Consider the following 26,686-nt stretch of genomic DNA (forward strand, 5'->3'; position numbering starts at 1 on the left):
CTTTGTAAAAGATTTAACTTGAAATCTTTTATCTTTGTTTCTTCTCAGCTTTGAAATAAAATGTACTAATTTCCATATGTAAAGGATTAAGGGGTGGGATGCTGTTAAAATTGATGTGACCTTTCAAAGATTAACCTACTTTGGAAAAGCCTAAGACTCTAGTATCCTTGTATCAGTATTTGTGTAAGCGATTGTACATACTGCAGTACCTCACGGGGGGGTGGTGGGGGAGGCTTGGGACTGTGTAAGTGTTAGTATTTACTACAGTATAATACAGTGACTATCAGGTTGGATGTTTGTTTTGATGATCTCGTGTATGAAAGTGATTATATTTTATTTCTGCTTTGCATTTTTCATTTTCGATGTATATTAAATGATCACACAGACTTGTTTATCTCAGCAGTATTCATGTTCTCTGTCACTGTGTTCATTTCACTGTCACTGTCAACTATTTTAATCCGAATGGCCAGTTCTGGTACTGTTTTCAGAAATGTTTTCTACTTCGGTGAGTAATTTTTTAGAAAGCAATTTAGTGAATCAGGAATATGATGAAATATAATGGGAATAATGAAAAGGTACACATTTAAACAGATAAGAATTTTTAAAATATGAATATGATTTAAATGTCTTTGTACTATAACATACAACCTTTGAGTCCATAACACATTAAAATTTCAGTGAAAATATGAATTTTACTTTCTAAAATATATTTATGTATACATAATTTTTTTTGTCTCAAACTGTCAGCAACCTTGTGGTTTCCTTGAGGAACTGATGGTGACCCAGCCTGGATGTTTAAGTGCTCCAAATCATTGTTTGCAAGTTTCAGTCACTCATACATCACTGTGACTTTTTTTCACATTCCGTGTTTTATAATGAGGTCCTATATGAACACGGCAGACCCTTGTTAAAATAAGATTTGAAAGTAGAACAGTTTTTCTCAGTGTGAGTCAGTGTTAACTATCTTCTTTGGCTTTCTCCCACCCCTAAGTGTTACTCTTCCTTCCATTTTGGGAAATGGCTGTGTGTGCTAAAGCTTATGGGCTGTTTTTGTGTCTGGCTGACAATTCTTTGCTCTATTCAACGGGAAGTTGCAAATAGGGAAGAAACTGTTCTCCATGTGGTATTCTGCATTCCTGAGTACAGGAACTTGAGCTTTGTAAGCATGCAGGAGGCTCCGGGCTTATCATTCTCTTAAGCTAGAGAGCTCTCGCTCTGCAGGTCAGACCTTTACCTGTGGCAATTAGATTTGATAGCTGCGAGTTTCCGCTGTTGTGACCCTTGCTTGCCTCTTCCTGTTTAGCTGTCTGGGAATTTTCTAGTGACTGGGACTTGTCATAGCCGCCTGCCTTCCTTAGCTTAGTGTTGTGCCACCTCTCACTCTCTACATCCTTGTACAGACTCTGGTCCTGGAAGCTCTATGGACCTCTTTGTTCTTGAACCAACCGAGGAGGCCTGAGGTGTCCTGCAGGCATTTCGTCTTGGGACAACTGCCCTCTAGATGTTGCTGCTTCTGCCTGGGCCTGTAAGTCCAGAGTTTGATCTCTTTGTGTTACCACCTCAACCCACTATTTCTGTGAAAAAGACAAATACGCAACATTAAGACCGACCATTCAGGAACTTTATTGAGTCTTAACATTGCAACATGGTGGGAGAAGGAGCATCTCAGACAAAACCACAATACAGAAGAAACTTATTATATAGCTAGAACGACATTTAAACACAGTGCCATTGTCTCAGCCTTGCCATGTGCATGGCTTGCAGTTCCTCCAACTCCCAACTTAAAACCTTCCACAGGTGCCATTCACAGGCTTTGCTTACAAACCAGTCATGAGTCTCACATTGCACCAATTGTGAGCAGTTAGCTGAAGCACTGGGGAAATGCTCCCCCTTACACACTTGTCCCAACTAAGAATAGTCTCAAGGGGAACAGGGTCACCCAGAGTTCACTGAGGCTTGTGTGGCCTGGAGCACAATCATCCAAAGCTCTTCCAAGTTGCTTGGAGTTCTCCTGACTGGAGCGAAGCCTCCTGAGGTAGCAGCTGTTGTGTTTTTGAAGCTGGAGTGGAGTTTCCTCAGAGTGGTGGTGCAGGGCTGCTTTTTGATAATTGTTTTGTTTCCTACAACCATAACTGTATCAGCTTACATTTAGTTATTCAGTTTAACCCCCTAGATAAGTAGCATATGATTAGATAGTTAATATATTGTTGTATGTAATATAAAGGTGGAAAATCATTGTTTCTCTTAGCTAGAGTGTAGTCTATTTATATTTAATACATCTAGTAATATATTTGGGTTTAAATCTAACATTTATTTTCTGTTTCTTTTCCTTCCTTCCTTCCTTCCTTCCTTCCTTCCTTCCTTCCTTCCTTTCTTTCTTTCTTTTATTTTTTTTCATTGACAGGTTTTCTCAGTAGCTTTGGGGCCTGTTCTTGAGCTAGCTCTTGCAGACCAGGCTGGCCTCAAACTCACAGAGATCTGCCTGCCTCTGCCTCCCGAGTGCTGGGTTATAGTAAAGGCGTGCGCCACCACTGCCCGGTTTTATTTTGCATTTTAACCTCAAGTTTTCTACTTTTTTCTCGTTGCCTCATTTGAATTAAATGCAGATTTACCTCTATCATGTTTTAGTGTTTGTGTATGTATTATAATGACTTCCATCCTTATTAAAATCAAATATTTGGTCCTATATTATTTCATAAATTGAAAGACTGAGAATCTTGTGTCACTGTAGGCAGAGTTTTTCTTTAGGACTGCCAGCTCCCAAGTAACCACACAGAGAGTTCCTATTAATTATGAAAGCTCGGCCAATAACGTAGGCATGTTTTTAGCTCTTATACCTTAAATTATCCCATTTCTGTTCATCTGTATGCTGCTCTGAGGTTACTTTACCTCATCTATGTACTCTGCCTGCTGCTTCTTCCTCATCTAGCTGGCGCCCCGCCCCCGCCCCCTCCCCTTCCCCTTTTTCCTAGCATTCTCTCTGCCCCGAAAATCTTGCCTAGCCACTGCTCATATAGCTTTTTTTTAAAATTAAACTAATTACAGTGTAAGGGAATATTCCATATGTCACTCCCTCTACTATATATACCATATATGTCACAAGTGTCTTATTTTTATTGGGTGTACATAAATCCTAGAAGATGCATGGTTCTTGAAAGGCACACATGCACACTAGTACTTTTGACACTGTTTTATAAGCTTTGAACATAACCTCAACACTTGGAAAGTAGAGACAGGATCTCTGTGAGTTTGAGGTTGTTTTTAGCAGAGAAGACAGTTCTAGACCAACCTGGGCAACTTAAGACCATCTTTCAAAAAACAACAAAAACCGAAAAGAAAACATTTCAGTTCTTTTATTTTATTCATTTATTGCACAGATGATTTTTTTTGTTTGGTGTTTATTTTTCCATTTATGTATATATTCTAAATGCTAATGCCTTCTATATGTTAAGTACGCCTTTTAGTTCAGCATCGTTTGTTAAAGTTTTCTTTTGTTATGTTTTTTGAGTCAGGGTCTTGCTAGTAAGTCGATGTTGACCTGGGACTTGCTATGTGTCCCAAGCTTGTTTTCAACTTCTCCCCTTCCTGCCTCTCTGTGCCACTCATGTGCTAGGATTACAGGTAAGCTGGGTCTGTCAGGCTATGGTTAAACCTGTGTGAGTTAGTTTCTAGCTATTCCTGGTTGTTTTACTTTGGGATGCCATCATTTCTTTGTTGAATTTTAAATTTTGAGTTGAATTTTTAAAACAGTGAAAATGTAATTTCTTCTCCTGGCTTCCTGATGCGCTTCCTGTATTGCTCCTTTAAAGAAAAAGTCTAGTTGTTTTTTTCTTAAGTCGTCATTTTTGTTGTTGTGTTTTGCTGTTTGTGTTTAACGATTTGGGATAGACAGCTTTTTCTTAACATTGCCTGAGAGTTGAGTCTTTGAGAAGCCAGAAACTGAAGCACCTCAGTACATTTTCTCAATTTTTATGTCTATTATTTCCTGGTTTGTCTTTTCCCAGACTGTATTTGAAAACTCTTTAGACCTTGGACTTATGTCTTTTTCTATTGTTGTTTTGGATTGTTGGCGCATAAGAAGAATTTAGGGGTATTAGCGATCTGGAATCATGTTAATTAAGCTTTAGGATAAAAGTTTTCCCAGTCTCCTAGATAGCACAAAACTTGTCTGAGGTATTTGAAGCCACTTTTTCTTTTTCCTCTTTTCCACCAGCACTGGGGACTGACTGTAGGGACCACCACACTCTACCACAGAGCTGTATCCCCAGCCCTCATGACCTTCTGTTCACTCCTACTACCTGTGTGAACATTTTCAGGGTCTTGATGAAAGCCGTAGCTACTTTTGTTTGCTTGCTTACTTGTCCGTTAGTGTTCTAGGTTGTTAGTCACACTAGCTGACTTCAGCCACCTTCTTCCCAGTGCTTCATGTTAAATATTGTCCTGAATGCCATGTTTGTTTCTTCTTGCTTTTGGTGTAGTAAGTGTCTCTGTTCTCCATGCCTTAGGGTATTTTTTGCTTTTTGTTTGTTTGGTTGGTTTGTTTTTTGCTTTTTGCATTTATTTAGAGTATGTGTGTGCATAGGCATGCATATATCCACAACAAAGCCACATCAGAGGACAACTTGAAGGAGTCAGTTCTTTACCCTGTGTGATTTCCAGGATTGAACTCAGGTTGTCATCTTAGTGACAAACACTTTTACCCACTGAGTCATTTCACTGGCGGCTCGGGAAAATCTTGTAAAATGGATAGTTAAGTATTTTTAGCTTTGCCCAATAAGAAGATGGCACTAAATGACCTACCTATTCTGCCATCTCTTGATAAAAATAGCCATCTTAGACCTTATGCTTATTTAAAAAACAATCTTCCAAGGCTTTTTAAATCCATTATTTCAAGTAACACCGAACTCTCTTACCAGATCACGGTCTCTACTTTCCATGCAGTATAGCCTTTCATTACAATCCTTGAAAAGCTTGAAGTGTAGAACTCAGTGGGAAGGTACATGTGTGTACTTGTTGGTCTGTTTTTATCAGATTTTCTGTTCCTAAGATGATTATGTATTGATTTACCAATATGATGGTATGGGAAATGATAGTGGAATTTGGTGTTTTCTGGCAAGGTATAGTCTTTTCTGCTGATTTTATAGGTATTATGTAAATATTGTTCATAGTTCATAGTTTATAAGAAAACCATTTGGATTTAATTTCTATTTGTGTGTGTGTGTGTGTTTTCAAGACAGGGTTTCTCTGTGTAGCCCTGGCTATTCTGGAACTCACTCTGTAGACCAGGACGGCCTTGAACTCTGAGATCTGCCTGCCTCTGCCTCCCAAGTGCAGAATTAAAGGTGTGCACCTGGCCCTTGAATTTAATTTTTATAGCTTTAAAAAAATTTTTTTTATGCTCATGACCTTTGACTGCATATGTGCTTGGTGCCCATGAAGTCCAGAGAAGGTGCTAAATCCACTGGAATTGCCATGTGGGTGCTAAGAACTGAACTCTTAATTACCAAATCATTTCTCTAGCTCCAAGACTATTTTTATGTGTGTGTGTGCATGCGTGTGTGTAAGTAAATACCATATGTGTGTGGATACCTATAGAGGCTAGAAAAGAGTATTAGATCACTTGGAACTGGAATTCTAGGTGTTTGTGAATCAAACTTTCAGTCCTCTGGAAGAGTAGCAAGAGCTCTTAATCGCTCAGCCCTCTCTCTAGCCGTGCATTCAATTTTTTACTATTTTGTAGCCACATAATCTGTAGTTAATGATATTTTTTAATACATTCAAAATGTGTGTTTAAATATTTAAGTACACTTTCAATTGAATAAGATAACCTCATTTAGAATAGCATGTGGTAAGTGTTTGTTCTTCTGACTCAAGAATTACACATAAAAATCTAATTATCGTTGTAAAATCAGGGCCATTTCTCTTGGCTTTGGTAGATAGCAGTTAATTTATAAGTCAGTTTTATTTGGTAACAATACTTACAGCTTGCATGAAAATGAATGTGAGGTTTCTCATAGAAATGCCTTTCCATTCTCTAGGTTGATTTCCAGTGTCTACTTTTGCTTTCCAGTAAATTCTAGAATCACAGTTATATTCTTCCTAATGCTAAAAGTGTTCTAAACGTCTCCTAGTTAATATATCTTTTCTTTTCTCTTTCTGTCTTTGGTTTTGTTGCTTGTTTTGTAAGTGGATTGGGCAAGCGACATCTCCAGGTGACCGCATCTTGGTAATCCCCGCATCAAAGAATATATAATCAATTTCTAGATAGTATGATTTGATTTTGCGTGAACACTTATTATTTCCGTTGGTGACAGAGCCTCTCTACTCTTGAGTTTCTATGTCCTTTGTTTAGAAAGAATATTGGTGAATCAATTGGGTATTTCTCAACTTACTGGAAGTATCTCGCTTAGTTTTGCTTATTATTTTATTGAATTCATTTAATATTTTCAGTTGATGAAATACTGGCCCTTGAGATGCTGCAGTTGTTTGTCATGACTGTGGCATGTTTTGTACCCTTGGTGTCGCCTTATGAATCATGATTTAGTGCTTCCTTAGTCACTGTGAGAAATAAACGGACCTGTACTTCAGACTGTCTGGAGTGGCATTACTTCATTGGAAATCAGTAAAGGAGGGTAGCTCTTTCCTTAGTTGCCCATGCTGGCACCTTCAACTCTAATTTGTTCTGTTCATTATCTACTAAGATGCTTTGTCAAGAATCAGCTTTAAATGCTCATTCTCTTTTTAAAAATTTAAAAAAATCTTTATTTTTGTTTTTAAAATGGTGTGTGTGTGCGTGTGTGCACACTTGAGTGCTTTTTTAGTGCAGATGTCCACAGAGGCTTGTGAGCCACCTGGCATGGATGGCTTGGAATCCAACTCAGGATCTCTGTAAGAACAGTATGTGCTTTATCCACTGAGCCATCTCTCACACCTCACAGTGTCTTGTTCTTAAGTCAGTAGCATTTCAGACTGCTGTGCAGAGCTGCACATTATTCTACTAAGGTACCCTGGGCCTTGAGGGAGATAACAGTGGGAGCGGAGGGATAGACAGGATTTGGTTCAGTTCCTTTTATCTCTTTACAGTACTCTCCAGCAGAGGGTTCTGTAGTCCTAAGTTTTACTCTGCCCTAAAGGGAACAGGTGCTAATTAACAAGATTTAAAAACAGAAAACATGACTGGGTAATGAAAGTATCAGTTATGATTTAAAATGTTTATATCACTAGGTACTATTTATAATAAAAGTATTATAAATACTTTTAGATAAACAGGTTCTCAACAAGCGACTCTGGGGAAGTATCTTATGAGAAGAAACTGCTGTTGGGTCCATTACCAACCCCCTTTTACAGAGGACCAATAACCTCAGAGAAAGATTCTGTCTCTTGACAAGCTATTGGAGCTGAAACAATAACTTTGAAGATCACTATTTGTCCCCTGCTACTAATGCCATGAACCAGCAGTTGTCGGTAAAGTGGTCTCAGCGTTCGTGTTTTCCCCATGAACCATCTTTTTAAAAACCATGTTTGATGGAATGCTTAGAGTCATGCATTCAAACTCAAATCCCTCTTTGTTTTTATAGTTTAATGGCTCAATCTGTAGTGTACATTATGAATATTACAACCCAAACTACCATTCTTTTCTCTCCTAAATTACTGTCAGCTATTTCCAAAATTTAAAGTAGTTTGACTTAGTGATTCTACATTATGCTTTAGAGAAATCTCGTTACTTTTCACTTCATGCTGGGTACATAGCTTCTGGAAAGTGTCCTAATATGATGACTTTTAAAAGAGATGAGTGTAAGAAAATAGGATTAAAGCAATGAAATAGTTGTAGCAGTTTCCAGACAGGAATGAGAGAAAAACAACTGAGAGTTAGTTTTGTAAAAGTAGCTACTTGATAGAAAAGTTCAAAGATGAGTTTCTTTTTTTCTGGATAGACTTTGCTGACCATATAGTTATGTTAGTCTATTGCATCTTATGGGCATAAGAGAATACTTGAGCTTGTATTGATTAGCACTGATATGCTTTTATAGTTTGCTTACTGTTTGTTTAAAAATTATTTAGAAAATGTTTTTTATTTAATGACCTGGAGTAGTTTTAAAAGAAGGAGTAAATAAGTAAATTAGAAAGAACCATTCGCAGAAGCTGGTGTTATCCTGCTGAAGAGTGCATTTTTATTGTTTTTGTGACTGTTAAGTAGTGAAATAATTTACGTATGTGATGGAACCGACTTTGAAAAGGAGTCATAATATTCTGCCTCCTTAACCATTATGTGTAAGTTGAATAATTCAACATATTTACCTGATTTCTTTTCAGTGTTCCAGAAGTCTGGAAGTGCCATCCTTACCACTCCAGTCAAACTATACTGTCTTGTGATTTCTTACCCCTGTTCTCCTTTCCCCTTGGGTTTTAAATGTATTATTAGAGTTTTTTTTAAGTCCTTTGGGTTTTTTTTTTAAGAAATGTAAGTAAATTTTATCTTTTGCAATAATTGAGAAATTAATCATATCTTTATGAAGCTTATGATAAGTGCATTTTACTATAGAGTTATATTTCATGCACTTTTGTCAAAATCCCACCTAGAACCTTCAGCCTCTAAAGACCCTTTTCTGAACCGCCTGTACATATGTACCTTACTACCTCCTGTCTGCTTCTCTACTCATGAGGCTGCTACGTGCAGCTAATTTCAGCATTGCTTCAGAGCATCAATCTCAGATTGTCTCTATGTTGCACCTCCTGCTCCGTTCTGTTTCCTTATTTCCTTCCCCTTACTTCTTCCTCCTGTTTTTCCCTTCCAGTTCCTTCCATTTGCTCTTCCTACTCCTGTCTTTATCCTCTCTGCTCCTCTCCTCTCCTCTCCTCTCCTTCAGAGACCCACTAGTCCTCTTTTGTTTCTCTTACCCTCTTCCTTTACCCTGCCTGCCGCCTATCTGCTTAATGTCTGTCTCCAGGTATTTATTCTGCTACTACTACTATTTGGGCGCCATCTCAAAAAATCCTAACTTCTTTTTCTAAAAACCACCATCAACAAAAACCATCTTGAAGATTTATTACTTTACTTAGGTCCCCACTCCTGCCTGCTGTACTCCTCTTGCACAGCCTTTTAGTATAATGAAAAAGAAGAAACTGAACTTATGATTCTTTAAATTGTTCTTACTATTTCAAAATAATTCAAAACTCTTCTTTACTTCTAGTTTTAGAAGAAATATCTTCTTTACGTGTATCTGTTCTTTCTTGATAAAGAAAATTCCGAGTAAAACATTGTCTATAAAAATTCATAGTTATAGACTGCCCCAGCAGCAATTGTCAGCATTTGTTATAGACATATTAACTATTTTTATTTGCATGTATCTACTTATTACTTTATAAAAATTAAAATACTGTATTTTCTAACTTTTATTATCCTAAACATTCGTATTACTAAGTATTCTTTACAGCATCATTTTTATGGGCTCTATGGATCTGTCATCCATAAAATTTAATATATCAGTTCCCTATAGGCAGCTAGTCTGGTTTTAATCCTTAAAAATGGTAATGGAATTTGGGAACACATCTTTGATTATACTATGCAATACATTTGAGAGAAGGGAGCCTTAGTTGAGAAATTGTCTCTATAAGATCTGTCTGTAAGCAGGCAAGTTTGTAGGGCATTTTCTTAATTAGTGAATGATAGGGGAAAGCCCAGGATGTGGACACCTGGGCTGGTGGTCCTGGGTTCTATTAGAAAGCAGGCTGAGCGAGCCATGAGGATCAAGGCAGTAAGCAGCACCCCTCTTATCCTTTGCATTTTGACCAATTATAGAGCTTTTAGTTGCCTTTGTGTGCTGCAAAAAGAAGCTTCAGGGTGAGAACTGCTTTTGCCTGTGGATAAAAGAATAAATATTTAGAATGTATTTAGTAGCTATATTGATTTAGGAAAATAGCAGTATTAAGTTCTCCTAGGGTCTATGACCTCTCCAGTTGTTCTTAGCTGGCTAGGTTTGCAGTACCACTCATAAATTTCTTTTTAAGTCTAGTTAGACAGCTGCTTGTTACCCCAGGATGTAAGTGACATTGTTGTATCATTAGGATGTTTTGTCAAGCCCATCATCATTGTGGTTTGCATACATACCTTACAGCTGGATAGGACTATTGATTACTTTTTTCCCTTGTCAGCTTACATGGCTCCTTCTGAGGAAAGCTAACCCTGGGGGAGAAGACTTCCATGTTAGTACCAGTTCAATTCCTCCAAGAACTATTTCTGAACTGTGTGGTATTATTATCTTCAGTAATCGAGTGTTTTTATGACACAGAGAGAAATATTCCACAATTAGAGAGCTTCTGGTTACCTCCAAGGTATGTGTGCCACTACTGTATCTTTAAGGATATCCTGCCATGCTGGTCATTGGTGTAGTTGATGTACATCGTAGCTAGGTATGACTGTTGGCTGCTTACTTCCCTTGGAAGCCTGCCACGGTATCTTCTGATTCTATGAAAGGCAGACCTCAGAAAAGAGGCTTTTGGGTCAGATCTGGCTTAGATTTTCCAGGGCCTGTGCACAAAGTACATTATGTCTTCAGCAGTAGGGATTTACTTACCTTCAACCTCTGTGGTGCAAGCAAGGGAAACAGCAATAGCCTATAATGTTTTATAAATTTCATGTGACAACAGCTAGATAGGGGATTTCAAATACTTGGTGTTAAGGTTTTTGTTAACTAGTTTATGATTTGTGGGGGGTGGGCATTGCGAGCCCAGGTAGAAAAAGTTCATTTAAACTATATATCTATATGCATACACAAAGACATAGTTTTAGGTAAGCAGATAATAGAATTCTTTATGACTTTTCCAGACATCCCTACAGTTATTTTATCCTTCAACTTCCTTGTCCTTCTGTATTGACCTCCCCAAACTCTAATTAGTCTCTCCCATTTTCCCATTTCTCTCTTTAAATTCCTTGTACACTGCTGTTTCCCTCTCTACTCTCTTTCCTGGGTCCCTTTATACTTTAGTTTCTGTGTTTATTCCAAGTTGCATATTCACCTGAACATTTGAAACTAGAAACCAAAATTGATTGGGTACATGTGACATTTGTGTTTCTGGGTTTGGACTACCTGACTCAATAGGATCCTTTTTAGTTTTACCCACTTATCTCCAAAATTTGTGTTTTTATTTTTCTTTCTAACTGAGTAGTATCATATAGTGTATATGTACCACATTTTTATTATCCATTAGCCTCTTGAAGGGCGTTTATGTTGTTTTCATTTCCTATATTGTGAATGAACATGGATGAGTAAGTAACTGGAGTGTGATGTTAAGTCCTTTGAGCATGTGTCAAGCAATGGTATAGCTGGGTCATATGGTAGATTTATTTTTAGCTATTTGAGATTTTTTTTTTTCCACACTTGTTTTCAGAAGGGCTGGACCAGTCTGTACTCCCACCCACAGTGAATGGGGATTCCCCTTTCCACTTTTTCCACATTCTTTCCAGAATGTTGTTAGTTGTTTTCTTATCTTTGCCATTCAGACTGATGTAAGATTAAATCTCAAAATTGTTTTGATTTGTGTTTCTGTCATTGCTAAGGGTTATGAACACTTTTAAAGATATTTCTTAGCTATTTGTTGTTGTTATTTTTGAGAACTCTCTGTTCAGATCCCAAGCCCATTTTTTTCAAACATTTTTTATGTTTTGACTCTTTATTTTTTGAGTTCTTACATATTCTAAATATTAATCCTCTGTCAGATGTATAGCTAGCAAAGATTCTCTTCCGTTGTGTATGCTTCCTCTTAACACAATTTCTTGTTTCTTTAGTTCTGCAGAACTTTTTAGTTTTATGAGGTCTTACATGTCAGTTATTGGCCTCAATTCCTGAACAAAGGAGATCCTAGTTAGAAGGTCCTTTCCTTCACCTGTATTTTATAGAGCATTGCCTGTGGGTTTTTCTAGGAGTTTCAGTGTTTCACATTTAGGTCTTTGATTCATCTGGAGTTAGTTTTTGTGCAAGACATTAGATATGAATCTAATTTCATTCTTCTATGTGTAGACATCCAGTTTTGCTGGCACCCTCTGGCTTTTGCTGAAGATGCTTTCTTTTCTCCAATGTATGTTTTTGACATCTTTGTCAATACTGGATGGTTATAATTGTATGTATTCATGTTTGGGTCTTCCGTTTTGTACCTTTATTCTGAATGTCTGTTTTTGTGTCAGTACCATATTGATTTTATTACTGTGCCTCTATAATGTATTTTGAAGAATGAAATGACCAGTCCCCTCAGCATTGTTCTTTTTGCCCAGGTTTGCTTTGACTATTCAGGGTCTTTTGTGGTTTCATGTGAATTTTAGTATAGTTTTTTTTTTCCTTTCCTATTTCTATGAAAAATGAGATGGGGATTCTATTCAGTTGAATTAAATCTTTATATGGCTTTTGGTTAAATGGTTATCTGATAATATTATACCTGTCCACGAACATGAGATATTTTACCATTTCTAGTGTTTCTATCTCTTTCTTCAGAAATATGTCATTTTCATTGTAGAGGGCTGGATCCTATTATGAAACATGCAGACAACTTTCATAGCTCATCAGTACCTGGATGGGATACAGATTGCCATTTCATGTGGTTTATTTAACCTAGTTTCTCTTGTACTTCTCAATATACCATTCTCTCAAAAAGTATTTTGTAAGAATAGTCTGTGGATCCTTTAAATTGCTATAAATAGTACCCAAATTTCTGAAGGCTTCTAATTAATAATTGATTCTGGAAACTGCTTTACTTTTTTCCTTAGAAGTTCATTTATTTTGGGCTCAGGAGTAGAGACAGCTGTGAGTCCTGCTGTCTTTTCCTGCCATGTTTCAGAAGGCTTCATATGAAAATACTTCTGTTCCATCACACAGATTGACTGACTGAAAAGATTAACCATGAATTGTATTACTCCCTATGCATTCGTGCATGGAATAGAAATGCAACATAATTAAAACTTTGTTGACAGAGGTTTCTGTCCCTCCTGTTTCCACAGCTGTTCAGTCCCAAAGAAACATACAGAGGTCTGCATTAGTTTAAAACTGGTTGGGTTATTAGCTCAGGCTTCTTATTAACCCTTATAACCTGCATTAACCCATAATTCTTGTCTGTGTTAGCCACATGGCTTGGTACCTTTTATCAGTGAGGCATTCTCATCTTGCTTCCTCTGTGTCTAGGTGACGACTGCAGATTAAGTCTTTCTTTATCTCAGAATTCTCCTGTTTTGGTCACCCTGCCTCTACTTCCTGCCTGGCTATTGGTCAATCAGCATTTTATTAAACCAGTAGAAGTGACAAATCTTTACAGGGTACAAGACTATTGTCCCACAGCAAAACTTGTTTTAGTTTTTCCAGTGTTTGATTTAAGAAAGAAAATATCCAAATTGCATTGTGGTTACAAAATATACATTATGAGACATATAATGTTAAATTTTATTTTATTTTCTATGTGATTTGATACTTGATTAGGATTATTTATTATATTTATCTTCCTGGAGATTGAAGATAAAATCAGCCATATTGGTAATGACAATCAAATCTTCTGAAACCCTGTCCAGCTTTTCTAATTAATCTATTAGATATGACTAGAAGACTAGTACCTTTTCCTACATTCTTTATAATGTTAGTTGGTGCTGTTTTAAACGAGCAGTTGTCTCTATTGTGTTGATCATAATATGTGCTTTCTTAGCATGCTGAGGATGGAAACTGATTCTGACCTGTGCTAGGCAAGTCCTCTACCACTGAGCTAAAGCCTCGACACTCAATTAAATGCTTAAATTGAAAAGTACCTTTGAATTTTATATTAATTTGATACCTTGTTGTTTTTGTTGGTGTGGGTCTTTTAAAAACCTCAAATTCTCCCAGTTTCACACTGCCTCCACAATTCCTAATCCTTCACAAACCGGGGACTAGATATTCAAACATGAGCCTATTGAGGGACATTCTCATATTTCTAGCCCACTTGGCTCGTGGCCACATCAATACAAAATGCAGCAACTTCAAAAATCACTATAGTTTTTCAGTCTTTACACTGTTTAAAACTCAAAAATTTAAAGCCTCTATTGAGACTCAGGGCAATCTCTCAGTTATAAACTCTTGTAAACTCAAAAAGCAAATCACAGACTTCAACATCAGTGGCACAGAATATACATTATCCCCTCCAAAAGGGAGGAATATGGGCTTAATAAGAGAATACTGAAGCAAAGCAAGGCCAAAGCCAAGCAGAACAAACCTAATACTACAGCTCCATGTCTAATGTCAGAGGTCTTAAATAACTTTTCCCTTCCAGCTTTGTTGCTTGCAGCCTACTTCTCTCAGTCTGATTGTGTCCCGTCTGCAGCTCTCCTAGGCAAACATTCTTTAACATCTTGAGGTCTCTAGCACTATCTAAACTTCATTTTCAAAGTTTCATGTAATGGCGCTGCCCTGACATATGCCTAACCTTAGTGACTCACCATAAATGTGGAGGGAGAGTCTAAGACCCTTTACTCATGTATCTTTCATGACTCTAAAGTCAGAAATGCATGTGAATACTGCCAAGTTTGGCTCCCCACTTAATATGAAGCCTGGCTTCCCCTCCTTGAATCACATTTGCAGTATGTTTTCTTTGTTGTTACTTTTTAGGAGCAGCAAATTCTTGAGTGCCTCCCCCCTTTTTTTCTCAAGTTGGAAGCTGACTGGTGGTGTTTTGGGCTAGGGCCATCTTCTCTTTATTCCAGTTGAGATCAGGCCTCTCCTTAATTTCATGATGCGTATTCTCTCTTTTGTTTTTGTTTTTGTTTTGCCTTATAGGGTAAAATATTTGAATACTTAGTCCCCAGTTGGTGGAACTGTTTGGAAGGTTTAGAAAAGTAGGGCCTCATTGGAGGAGGTGTGTCATCAGGTGTGGAGCTTGAGATTTCAAAAGCCCATACCATTCCTAGTTAGCTCTCTTCCCCCTGCTTGTACATAAGGATGTAAGCTCTCAGTAAGTGCTAAGCACAATGCCTGCCTGCTGCCATGTTCCCCACCCCTTTGAAGCTGTAAGCACCAATAAACTCTTTCTTTTCAAAGTTGTCTTGGTCATTGTATCTTTTCACATCAATAGAAAAAGAGCTGAGGCATCTACTTGCTCTTTTTTATTGACTATCTGCTTAAGAGTGATTACTAATAACCATACCGTAGTTGTCAGTATATGCTTGCCTTGAATTTTTTGTCAAAGAAATCAGCCCATTATTTTTTCAATTTAATTTCAGGCAAATTCTTAGGACAGGGGCAGTAAACCAGCCATATTCTTTGCCAGACTATAATGAGAAAGGTCTGTAGCCCAGTAATACTGTGCCCCTCTGAAACATATTGAGCCAGGCCTCTGGGTCCACATTGCTCTCAGCACTGCTGTCTTCCAAACTTTTACTAGGATGTCCCACTAAGCTCTGCTTACAGCATTCAACCACTTTTCTAGTCCAAAGTCTCAAAGTTTTCCACATTGCACCAAAAACCACATGGTCATATTTAAACTACCATGCTCGTTATACTTCACACTTTCCTTCAGGCCATGAAAGTGCATGGTGTAAAGAACCACCTGTAGGAAATTAGTGTCAAGTCAAGGAATAGATGTCAATGATCTGAACTTGGTTCAGTTATTGCCATCCGGATTCTGTAAGTTTTGAGATGAATATATATTATACCAAGCAGATTACTGTAAGAGCTCAAAATATACTTGCTTGATCAATATTAACTGTTCAAATTATGACATTGAGAACAAGAAGAGAATATTCCATTCTGCATTTGTAGTTTAATGAGTGGGCGTGTTGATCTGTTGTATAGACTTATTGTCATATTGGAAAATGCAGAGAAGTTAGCAGAATGGGGACAGTAAAGTACTTGTTATACAAGTAGGTGGACTTGAGTTGGAATTGCCAGCATCCACATAAAAAATCTCAGCATAGTGACCTATACCTGTAATCCCAGATCCGAGTAGGCAGAGGCCAGTGGAACCCTGTTGGTCACTGGCTAGCTAATCTTCTTTTAGTGAGGTCCATGTTCACTAAGAGATCCTTTCTACAAAAAATGCAGTAGATAGCAACAAAGGAAAACAACTGATACTGACCTGTGCCCCCCCCCACGCATGCACACATATTCATCATGTGGACACTCAAGAAATACATAATGCACTTCGAATTCACATACAAACTGAAAATATGATGATTTGGATGTTGAAATAAAACTGTTACTTGATGTAGTGGTGCACATCTTTAATTTTTGCACTTGGGAGGAAGAGGTAGGGAGATATCTGAGTTCAAGGCCAGCCTGATCTACAGGGTAAGTTCTAGCATAGCCAGGAATACACAGAGAAACCTTGTCTTAAAAAACAAAACCCAAACAACAAACAAACAAAAATTTAAAAAAGGAAGGAGAGTTATGTTTATGTTTCTACTATGTTCTCTCATTTTTATTTTCTAAAAGTAAACTCATAGTGTCTTAGTCAGGGTTTCTATTGTTGTGAAGAGACACCATGACCACAACAACTCTTGTAATGGAACACATTTAATTGGGCCTGACCTACAGTTTCAGAGGTTTAGTCTATTACCATCATTCTGGGAAGCATGAAGGCACACAGGCAGACTTAGTGCTGGAGAAGGGACTGAGAGGTCTACATCTTGATCCGCAGGTAGCAGGAAGAGTCTGCGTACCACTAGGCCTGGTTTGAGCATCTGAGACCCTAAAGCCTGTCTGACCCCAGTGACACATTTCCTCCTACAAAGCCCCATCTATTCCAACAAGGGCATACCTCCTAATAGTGCTACTCCTTGTGAGCATATAGGGGTCATTTTCTTTCAAACCACCATACATAGATAGAAAAAGAAATTAAACCAAACTTTAAATGACATGACTTCATTATTTTGTGGCAGAAATGGTTTCTTGCGCTTAGCATATTTTCCTTACCCACCTACTGTTGTTGGGCACTAGGCTGACTTCATAACATCTGTTGTAACAAGCTGATGTGCAGGTATCTCTGTGTATGTCTATGTGGACTCTCTTGCTACAGATATGAAAGTCTTGCCAACTTCTGGTGTCTTGCTTTTTTCTGGGTGTGTATGTGAGAGATGCATGCACATTTGGTAGTGTGCTCAATTGCTCTCTCTCATTAAAAATCCATATTTTGTGGTTTGGGTTTTGAGCCCCAAGTGGTATGGAGCTAAGGAAGCACTCTACCATTGAGCTATATCTCCAACCCTCCACCTTATTTTGTTGAGACAGGGTCACTTAGTGCACTTGGAGCTCATTCATTTGTCTAGATCACTTGTTAACAAGCACTAGGGATTCTGCTTTCCATGGTACCAGGAATCTAATCTCTGGTCCTCATGCTTTTGTAGCAGGTACTTTACTGTTGTAGTGGCTTACAGTTTTTCTTTAGTGTTTTGAAGTTTTATTGTATAAATCTTTTGCTTTCTTGCTAAGGTTTGCTCCAAACCTTATTTTAGTTTTATTTAATTTTACTTACTTACTTACTTACTTACACAATTGGAAGATTAATTCTGACTTATTTTTTTTCAGCAGATGTAACTATTTGGTATATAGGAAGGCTCTTCTTTGTTTCCTTTTTATTTCCTGCTTTTGTCTTTTTTAAAAAAAAATAATTTATTTAACTTTTATTTCATGTGCATTGGTATGAAGGTGTCAGATCTCCTGGGACTGGAGTCACAGACAGTTGTGAGCTGCCATGTTGATGCTGGAATTTGAACCGGATCCTCTGGAAGAGAAGCCAGTGCTCTTAACCTGTGAGCCATCTCTCCAGCCCTGCTTTTGTCTTTTTGATCAAAGTTCAAACTGTAATTACTATATTGTATACAGGTGGGAAAAGTGACCCTTGTCACTTGTCTGATTTTAATAGAAATGCCATAAAGTTCCCCTGTTAGTATGATACTATACTGACTTCAGGATTCTAGTTTATTGCCATTAGGATATTGAAATATGCTCCTTCTATCCCTAGTTTCTGCCTGACTTTTGTCAAGAAGGAATAAATTTTGTCAAAAGCCTTTCCTGAATCTTCTGAGATGATCTTGTCATTCCTGTCTTTGAGTCATTTTATTTGATCATTACATTTATTGATGTATGTATGTTGAAACATACCTGCATTTTTATAATGAGGCCAACTTGATCATGCACAGTATCTTTTTTATGTGTTCTTGAGTTAAGATTTGCAAGCTTTTATTGAGAAATTTCACATCTATATTCATCAGATTTTGTTTGTTCACCAGGGTTTCATCTGTATGTGTCTTCATCTTATTTCGGTATTTGGAGAAAACTAATTTCTGTTGACAGAGGTTTCTGTTCCACCTGGTCCCCTGTCTCCTTTGGCAGCTACATGGTGTCTGTCTAAGTCTGCCTTCTTTTCTTCTCTGTATCTTTGGAATTCCCACCTTGCTCTATTCTGCACTGCCATATAGGTCAAAGCAGCTTCTTTATTAACCAATGGTAGTAAAACATATTCATAGCATACTAAGAGGAATCCCACATCAAACTTCAAAAAAGCTTGACAGCATTCTGGTTTTGTCTTGTTTTTTTAATGTTTTGTAAACAGGTGGTGTTCTCACTGGGCGGTGGTGGCACACACCTTTAATCCCAGCACTTGGTGGGCAGAGGCAGGCGAATCTCTGTGAGTTTGAGGACAGCCTGTTCTACAAGAGTTAGCTCCAGGACAGTCTCCAAAGCTACAGAGAAACCCTGTCTCAAAAACAAACAAACAAAAATATTAAAAAACAAAACAAAAAACCAGGTGGTGTTCTCTTTAAAGGTCCTATAGACTTCAGTGAATACATCTGGACAAGGCTTTTTAATGTTTATTTCTTACTGCTTCAGAATTATGGCTTGCTATAGGTCTGTTTAAAATGCTTATTGTTTCTTGATTTAACTTTCTTTGATAGGGCATATGTGTCTAGAACTTGATCTGTTTCTTTTAAATTTTCTATTCTTTTGTATTATGAATTTTTAAGTATATGTAATACTGGATATATAATATCTTTATCTACATCTCTAACATTAAATCAGTCTTTGTTTTGGGTAATTTAGCAAATGGTTTGTTTGTTGATCTTATTTATCTTTTCAATAACTAATACTTCATTAATTTTTTTATTTGTATTTTATTAATTTCTACCCTGTTCTTATTTTCCTTTAGTTTATTGGTTTTGAGTTTGGCTTGTTGCTTTTCCAAGACCTTTAGGTACATCACTATTAGATCTCTTTTTTCATTTCAGTTTGAACAACTGTTGTTTCTAAGTCTGATTACCTCAACTTTATTACTGGGTTATAATATCGAGACCATTGGCATTCAGAGTTGTGTTGAGTGGGTTTTTGTAATGTGGTGGTTATTACTTTAGCTTCACAGAGTTGTTACTCAGAGAGATGTCTTCATTCCTGTCATTGTTAATTTTATAGTGGTTTTTGTTTTTCTGTTTCATGTTTGCTTTAGCATCATTTATTCTTTCCTATAGCCTCATAGATGTATTTATCTTTCCTTCCATGATAAAGGATTTCTTCGGTTGTCTTCTGTAGAATTGCAGTAGAGACCCTACATTCTTTTTTCTTTTTAATCTTGTCTTTATTGTGGAAACTTTACTCTCTTTGACTTGTGAGATATAGTTTTGTTGGGTATAATAGTCTGGGTTGTAATTACTGTCTTTTGGAGCTTGTAAAGCCTAATTCCAAGCCTTCCTGGTATTTTCGCTATTGTTATTTTAGTTTTGCCTCCACGTTTGTGTGTGTGTGTGTGTGTGTGGTTTTTTTTTAAATTAATGTATACAGTGTTATGTCTGCCTGCAGGCAAGAAGATATGGTTGCTGAGAATTGAAATCAGGATCTCTGTAAGAGCTGCCAGTGCTCTTAACCTCTGAGCCATCTCTCCAGTGCCACATTCATGATTTAATAAAGACTTTTGTATTTTGAGAGATCAGATCCCAATAAGGCTGTTCATAAAAGTAATCCATAGTATCATTTTTTAAAAGATATATTAAGACTATTATAGTATTTCCTAGAAAATGTATTTGTTAGGGAAACAACTATTGAAATCTTGGATGAATGGAGACAAACTCCTTCCACAACAGGCAAATACTTTGGATATAGTTGTTAAAAACTGTCTATCTTTGCATTGGTAGATAATAAAGAGGTGTTAAAATAAAAGCAAAAATTACAGGGTGTAAGAAGATTCTTCATCTTTGGCCGATAGCTTAGGCTTGTTTCTGAGTAGCTCTTATAACTCAAATAAACCCATTTCTATTAATTTGCTTTCTGCCTAGTGGCTTTATTACCTTATCTCTGTAATGCCCATCCTGCTTGCTCTTGTGTCCGTGGTGACTCTCTTTCTTCCTCCCAGTGGTCTCTGTGCCTGGAAATTCTGCCTGGCCCTTCAGTGTTTGATTAAACCAATCAGAGGGACACATTTTCACAGTGTACAAAAAGAGAAAATAAAACCAAAGACAGGGTAATTATGAATCAACTCACACAGGCAAGACAAGAGGAGGAGTAACAGGAAGAAACGCTAATACTGCTGATGGGTGTGTTTACTCTGTTTCAAACATCCCAGGAGAACTTATTTGTGTTGTTTTTGTTTTATCTGGGTTTGTTCCTTCTTAATAGCACAAAGGTTATGACCTTTAAACTTTCTAGACATAGATTCCTATTGTCCACTCAATATTTATTTCCTGGTACACGCTAACATTTACTGGGCATCACAGCACACAAGTGGAAGATGGCATGCTGGGTTATGTTCTGTCATAATAATGTCACTGAAAATTAGAGTCTAAGGTAAATAGCTGAGTAGAGGTGACAGAAAGGTATTCTAACACTGGCCAGCCCACCCATCTTCCCTGCAGATCCTTTCACAGCTACTTTACCTCAGTTCACTTTTGGCTTGCGGCAAGATTAATGTCTAAAATTTAGTCAGAAATCGTCCTTAGCAGCCTAAACATTTCTTTTGCTACCCTACTACATTGTTTTATGTCTAAATTTATGCATATTCTTTCTATGGTAACATCGTTAACAACAAGAAGAATCAGCTTGATGTATGTGGGACTGTCTATTCTCAGTCATTCTCTCGTTCTTTTAGACTGTAAACTACTGCTTGGATCATCTCCAGGATCAAACTGAAGACGTTCTACCTGTGCAGTAAAGATGTGTTGGGCTCATTAGTTATCAGAGTTCTGACCTATCTGAGCTTAAATGGAGAACTTGGGATGAGTGAAAGGAGATAATTTAATTCCTTTTTCAGGCAGTAAATTGGTATTGTTTTTGCAGTTATTTTAAATTTTTTTCATTGAGATGCAGATTATATCAAGGAAAACAATTCCTTGAAATAAAATGCCACTGCTTGCTAAGGGCTCATACTTTATTATGTATTGCTTCTACCTGTTTGTACAGTTTCGGAAGTGTGGCTAGATTACATGGGAAGAAACTTTTCTTTTACAAATGTTAGCTGATAGCTTGTAACTTTTCAAAACTTTTGTTGACTGTTGTAAGATGTCAGTCATTTGAGTATGACAGGGTGGGTTTCAATGGTAGAGCGTCTTCCTAGCCCACCCTGGAAGCCCTACCCCCTAACTTTCGGAGAGACCTAGGAGGGGAATATAAACGAGTGATTGTTTTCCACATAGTTTTAAAAGTTTTTTTTAAAAGATTGATTTATTTTTATGTTATGTGTGTATGTGTTATCTATATACATTTTTATGCACCATGTATATGCCTACAGATGACTGAACCATTGGAAATAAAATAAAATAATTCATACATACATACATAATTATAGCATGATTTGTTGACAGCAACTGTAAAACAAAATAGCCTGTATGTGTCACTGGAGAACTGAATTGCTATCAATTGAGTAAATCGGTGCATTGCTATTATATGTTGATAAATAAAAGTATCACAAATAGTTTGAAATATGGAGTGAGCCAATGTTAGACCTCAAGAACAGGGCATTGTCTTTTTATTTATGTTAACAGTGACTATATAGCTTTAAAAAAATAAGGGGAAAAAAAGCTTCATTTTGAATCAAGAATATAGGCCAGATCCAAGTACCTAAAATACTTTTCAGTTACATCATTTCCCCCTGAAATGTTGGTAAAGGAACAGTGAGTTGAAAACTCTGATGACTCAACCCCAGATATGAGAATTAATTTGTAAAATAATCAAAATCAGTCTTCCATAGTTATTAAAAGGAACCCATTATATCATTGCAGAAAATAGAACTCAATAGAGTTACTTCTATATAGGACAACAAGTGTCGAATTTCTTTCATTTGGCTATTGGAAATATTACAGGCTTTCTTGGTATGAGTATAGCTACTGCTACTACAATAAAAATCCCATTGTTGCCATATGAATCTACCTTTATTATTGCTTCTCAGTGGTGACCTAACAGCCCTTTATGTGTAGTTAGCATATTACACCATTTAATGCTCAGCACAGCTTCTTCAGTTAGCTTCCAGTATTCATTATCTGAAGCCTCAGACCTGGTCACTGAAACTTAATCAGCTGAATTACCTTTTTGTCAGAAGTGGTGAACCTGAGGCATAACAGGTTATGCCTGTTAACTCCTAGAGGCTGTCTTTCAATTACTCCAACATTAATTTTCCTGTCTTTGGGGGGTACTGGAAATGGGGGAAAGAAAGGAATTATTTGGCTTACACTTCCTCATCACTGTTCATCAGTGAAAAGGAGCTCAGGAACTCAGTCAGGGCAGGAACCTGGGGGCAAGAGCTGATGCAGAGGCCATGAAGGGGTGCTGTTTAATGGTATGGTCCTCATGACTTGCTCAGCCTGCTTTCTTATAGAAGCCAGGACCTCCTGCCCAGGAGTGGCTCCACCCACAATTGGCTGAATCCTCGCCCATCAGTCAGAACTATAGCCTGATGTTATGGAGTCATTTGAGTTTCCCTCATCTCAGATGACTTGAGCTTGTGTCAAGTTGACATATAATTAGCCGGACATTAGCTCTCCGGTCAACCTCTTTCACTGTCTTTGCTCATGGTGGCCATGCTCATAGTTGCCTTAAAATCTGAGAGCAGCTGTTGAAGTTAATATAACTTGATTAAAAACAGTACATAAGGGGTACTGTTATTTACCAACAGATAGTTGTATTTTGCTAAAATAACTCTATGGAATTGTAAGATCTTTTCTGTAAAGAGAAACACTATTTTAACTTGCTTTGAGTTTATAGCAGTATTCCTGATGAGCTGAGGTCACCATTTTGATTGTGAATGGTTCTTAGGTTCTTAGGTATCCAAAAAAGACGTATGTGGTAGAAGTTAAAAATAACACATACACATATTTAAACATTTTTTTGCTCTGCTGTTTTTCTCTTTCAGTTATCTAGAAAAGTACGAGAAAGTTCATCATTTTGGGGAAGATGATGATGAGGTACCACCAGGCAATCCAAAGCCACAGCTTCCTATTGGTGCAATCCCATCTTCCTACAATTACCAGCAACACAGTGTGTCAGGTAAATATCACTTTAAATTATCTGGGCATTCAGAGAATGATGTCTCCACACATTGCACATGCACACGCTTAAGGCATTTAGAGAGATGGAACTTTCAGAGTGGCTTTTTTTGGTATTTGAGCCCCTTTGCTTCACAGATTTTTACAAAGTTTCAGAATATCTTCAAGTAAAATTTCTTATTGAATGTAAGCAGTTTTCCTTATTAGCTAATCATTAGTTTATCCTGAATAGCCACTAAAATGAGAAGAGAACGGTTCATTTAAAACTAGAGAAACTCTAGGTGGTGGTAGCACGTGCCTTTAACCCCAGAATTCTTTGGAAGCAGAGTCAGGTGGATCTCTGACTTCAAGTACAACCAGGGGAACACAGAAAACCCTATCTCGGAAAACAAAAACAAACAACAACAAAAAGCGATCTGAGAAGCTAACTGTAAACTGAGTTAAGATAAACCTGGGCTCAGAGAGATGGAGGGAAGTATCAGGTGTTAGGGAAGCCAGGAACCTTTCTATGAAGTATTGCTACAATTCCTACAGTTAATGTTGGAAATGTTAGAATGTCAGGAATGTTCTGAATTATTCTATAATTTCCTAATGCGATACTAAAGAATTTTTTCATTCAAGTGGCATCATTATAAATAAATTCCTTAGGTACAAAGAGTTGAACTGGGTTATGAAATAATTATCTTGAAAGTCTGATAAAGGGATTGGAATAGAACTGATTGAGGTTCTAGTTTTCTGTTCTGTGAAGATGAGCTGGGGACACATGGATCAATGTCTTTAGCATTTGGCCTACACAAAGCAAGAGATACTTATTAAGATAGTGGTCTTTACAAAAAATGCAGTTTTATGCACTTACTGTGTCAGTTGTTGGTACCAGTGCCAATCTCTAATGGGTAGCCCTTTGATTTAATTTGGCTCATTTTGCAATTACAGTTCTTACATTTTATTTTTACTTTTATTTCCAAAGTTTCTTTCATGTCTGAATTACCTCATTTTCACACCCAATGAGTAGTAACTGGAGAAATAGAGTCCCTTCTTAATATCTCGGATTTCCCTTGGAAGAGGTTTCATCATGTGCCTGTTTAAATAACTGAGATGAGGGAGGAGCAGTGAATGTTTCCGCTTCCTGGCCTGATGAACTACAAGCTGTAAGCTGAAATAAACCCTTTCCTCCCCAGATCGCTTTTGGTCAGTGTTTTATCATAGTAACAGGAAGCAAACTAAGACCACCTCTTTTTGTTCCTTTTTTTATTTTTTTATGGTTTATTTAACTTTATTTTATGTGCATTGGTGTGAAGGTGTCAGATCCCCTGAAACTGGATCTTCAGACAGTTGTGAGCTGCCATGTGGGTGCTGGGTGTTGAACCCGGGTCCTCTGCAAGAGCAGTCAGTACTCTTAACCACTGAGCCATCTCTCCAGCCCCACTTTTTTTTTTTTTTGAGACAGCTGTGTTTGACGTGAAATTGTGATCCTCTTCCCTCATTCTCCCTAGTGTTAGATTACAGCGGTGTGTCACCATACCCTGCTATCTACTTGGTTAAATTATATTCCCTACATCTGATTAACATGGATTAGCTTTGTTTTACTAAAACACTTTAGTTTTAAGGAGTGAAGTATTCATTGGCATCTTTGGAATCTTGTGGTGGAGCTAGATGTGCTCAGAAGCCTGCAGCAGAAGTAGCTAAGCTACATATTGTAGAAATGGAAGGCTCTGCTGGGTGGTTGTGGCACATGCCTTTAGTCCCAGCACTCAAGAGGAAGAGGCAGGTGAATGGATCTCTGTGAGTTTGAGGCCAACCTGGTCTACAGAGCCAGTTCAAGGACAGGCTCCAAACCTACATATAAACCATGTCTCAGAATCCCCCCCCCCCGCCGCCACACACACCAAAAAAAAAAAAAAAAAAAAGGGAAAAAAAGAAATGGAAGGCTCATCAAGTAATATAATGTTTCTTATAACTTGTCTTTCTCTGTCCTGCCTGTCAGCTCCCAAATAACCACACCGAGACTTCTTATTATTTATGAAAGCTCTGCCTTAGCTTAGGCTTGTTTCTGACTAGCTTTTATAACTTAAATTAACCCCTTTGTTTGTTTGTTGTTGTTTTCCTATTCTTTTTCATTATGCCCATCTGGTTATTCCAAGTCAGCTGGCAACCCCACCTTTCTTCTTTCTATGCTCTCTGTCCAGAAGTTCCACTTAACCTCTTGACTGGCTGGTGGCCATTTAGCTTTTTATTAAACCAGTCACAATGACATATCTTCACACAGTGCAAAGGAATATTTCACAGAGTATCCGCTTTGTTGTAATGGGAATCTGGACAGTTGTATCTTAGATGTATCATTTTTGACAAAATCTACACAAGGGATTCTTAGAGAGGAAGGAACTGAAAAGAGATATTGTTTCAGAGTAATGTTTAGGAATTTTGCAGGTCTATTTTTATCAAAAGAGATATTGCAACTTCATGATAGTATTATACAAATGTTTATGATTATCATCAGTATGAAAGCCCTACACTGATGAGGACAGAGTATTTGCTCGGCACAGGAGAAGGCCTGGATCCCTTTTCCAGTATCCATAAATAATTCCAGATGTGGTAGCAAGCACCAGACTCCAGCAGGTGAAATCAGGATGGTTCTGAGTTTGAAGCCTGTCTGTGCTAAATAACAAGGCCTTATCTTAAAAATAAGATAAGGGAGTATCTTAAAAATACTTAAGATAAGTATCCCTTATCTTAAAAATCAGGGAGTAGGAAGATGAATTAGTGGTTAAAGTGCTTGCCGTATAACCATGAAGGCCAGATTTGGATCCCCATACAAATGCATGGCAGTCCACCTGTAATTCTTGCCTCAGAAGATGAAGATGGGCGCTCTAGCTGTGTAGACAAACCCTGGGTTTGATTGAAAGACTTTGTGGATGACTGAGGTAGAACAATGGAGGGTGATTCTTAACCTCAGCCTTAGGCCTCCACCTGCCACATGCATACCCATGCATGTAACTGTCATACAGTAAGGGAACAGGTGTCTGAATTTCTGGAGGGTATTGCCTCTTTTCTTTAAATTGTAAAAAACGTTGAGAAGTTTCTGTTTTGATCATTTGGATTATTTAACACTGATATCAATATTTTTGTTTGAATTATGCATAGATTTTTTTTAACGGTTTATGTGGGTGAAGGTTGCTAAGGAGCAAACCAGGCAGGCCTTTGTGTTAGACAAGTGTTCAATGA

The 26,686-nt window shown here is 37.5% G+C and overlaps 1 protein-coding gene across 1 annotated transcript in view; it reads left to right on the forward strand.

Annotated features, from left to right (window-relative positions):
• Positions 1-26,686, forward strand: part of Arid2 (AT-rich interaction domain 2) — a 136,419-nt gene that overhangs the window by 43,587 nt on the left and 66,146 nt on the right. The window contains exon 4 of the mRNA XM_087899205.1: positions 23,332-23,465. Coding sequence (XP_087755331.1) covers positions 23,332-23,465 — 134 coding nt within the window. The remainder of the gene's footprint in view (positions 1-23,331; positions 23,466-26,686) is intronic.

The sequence above is a fragment of the Myodes glareolus genome, chromosome 19 (genome assembly GCF_982192425.1).
Source record: "Myodes glareolus chromosome 19, mMyoGla1.1, whole genome shotgun sequence".
Classification (NCBI taxonomy): Eukaryota; Metazoa; Chordata; class Mammalia; order Rodentia; family Cricetidae; genus Myodes; species Myodes glareolus.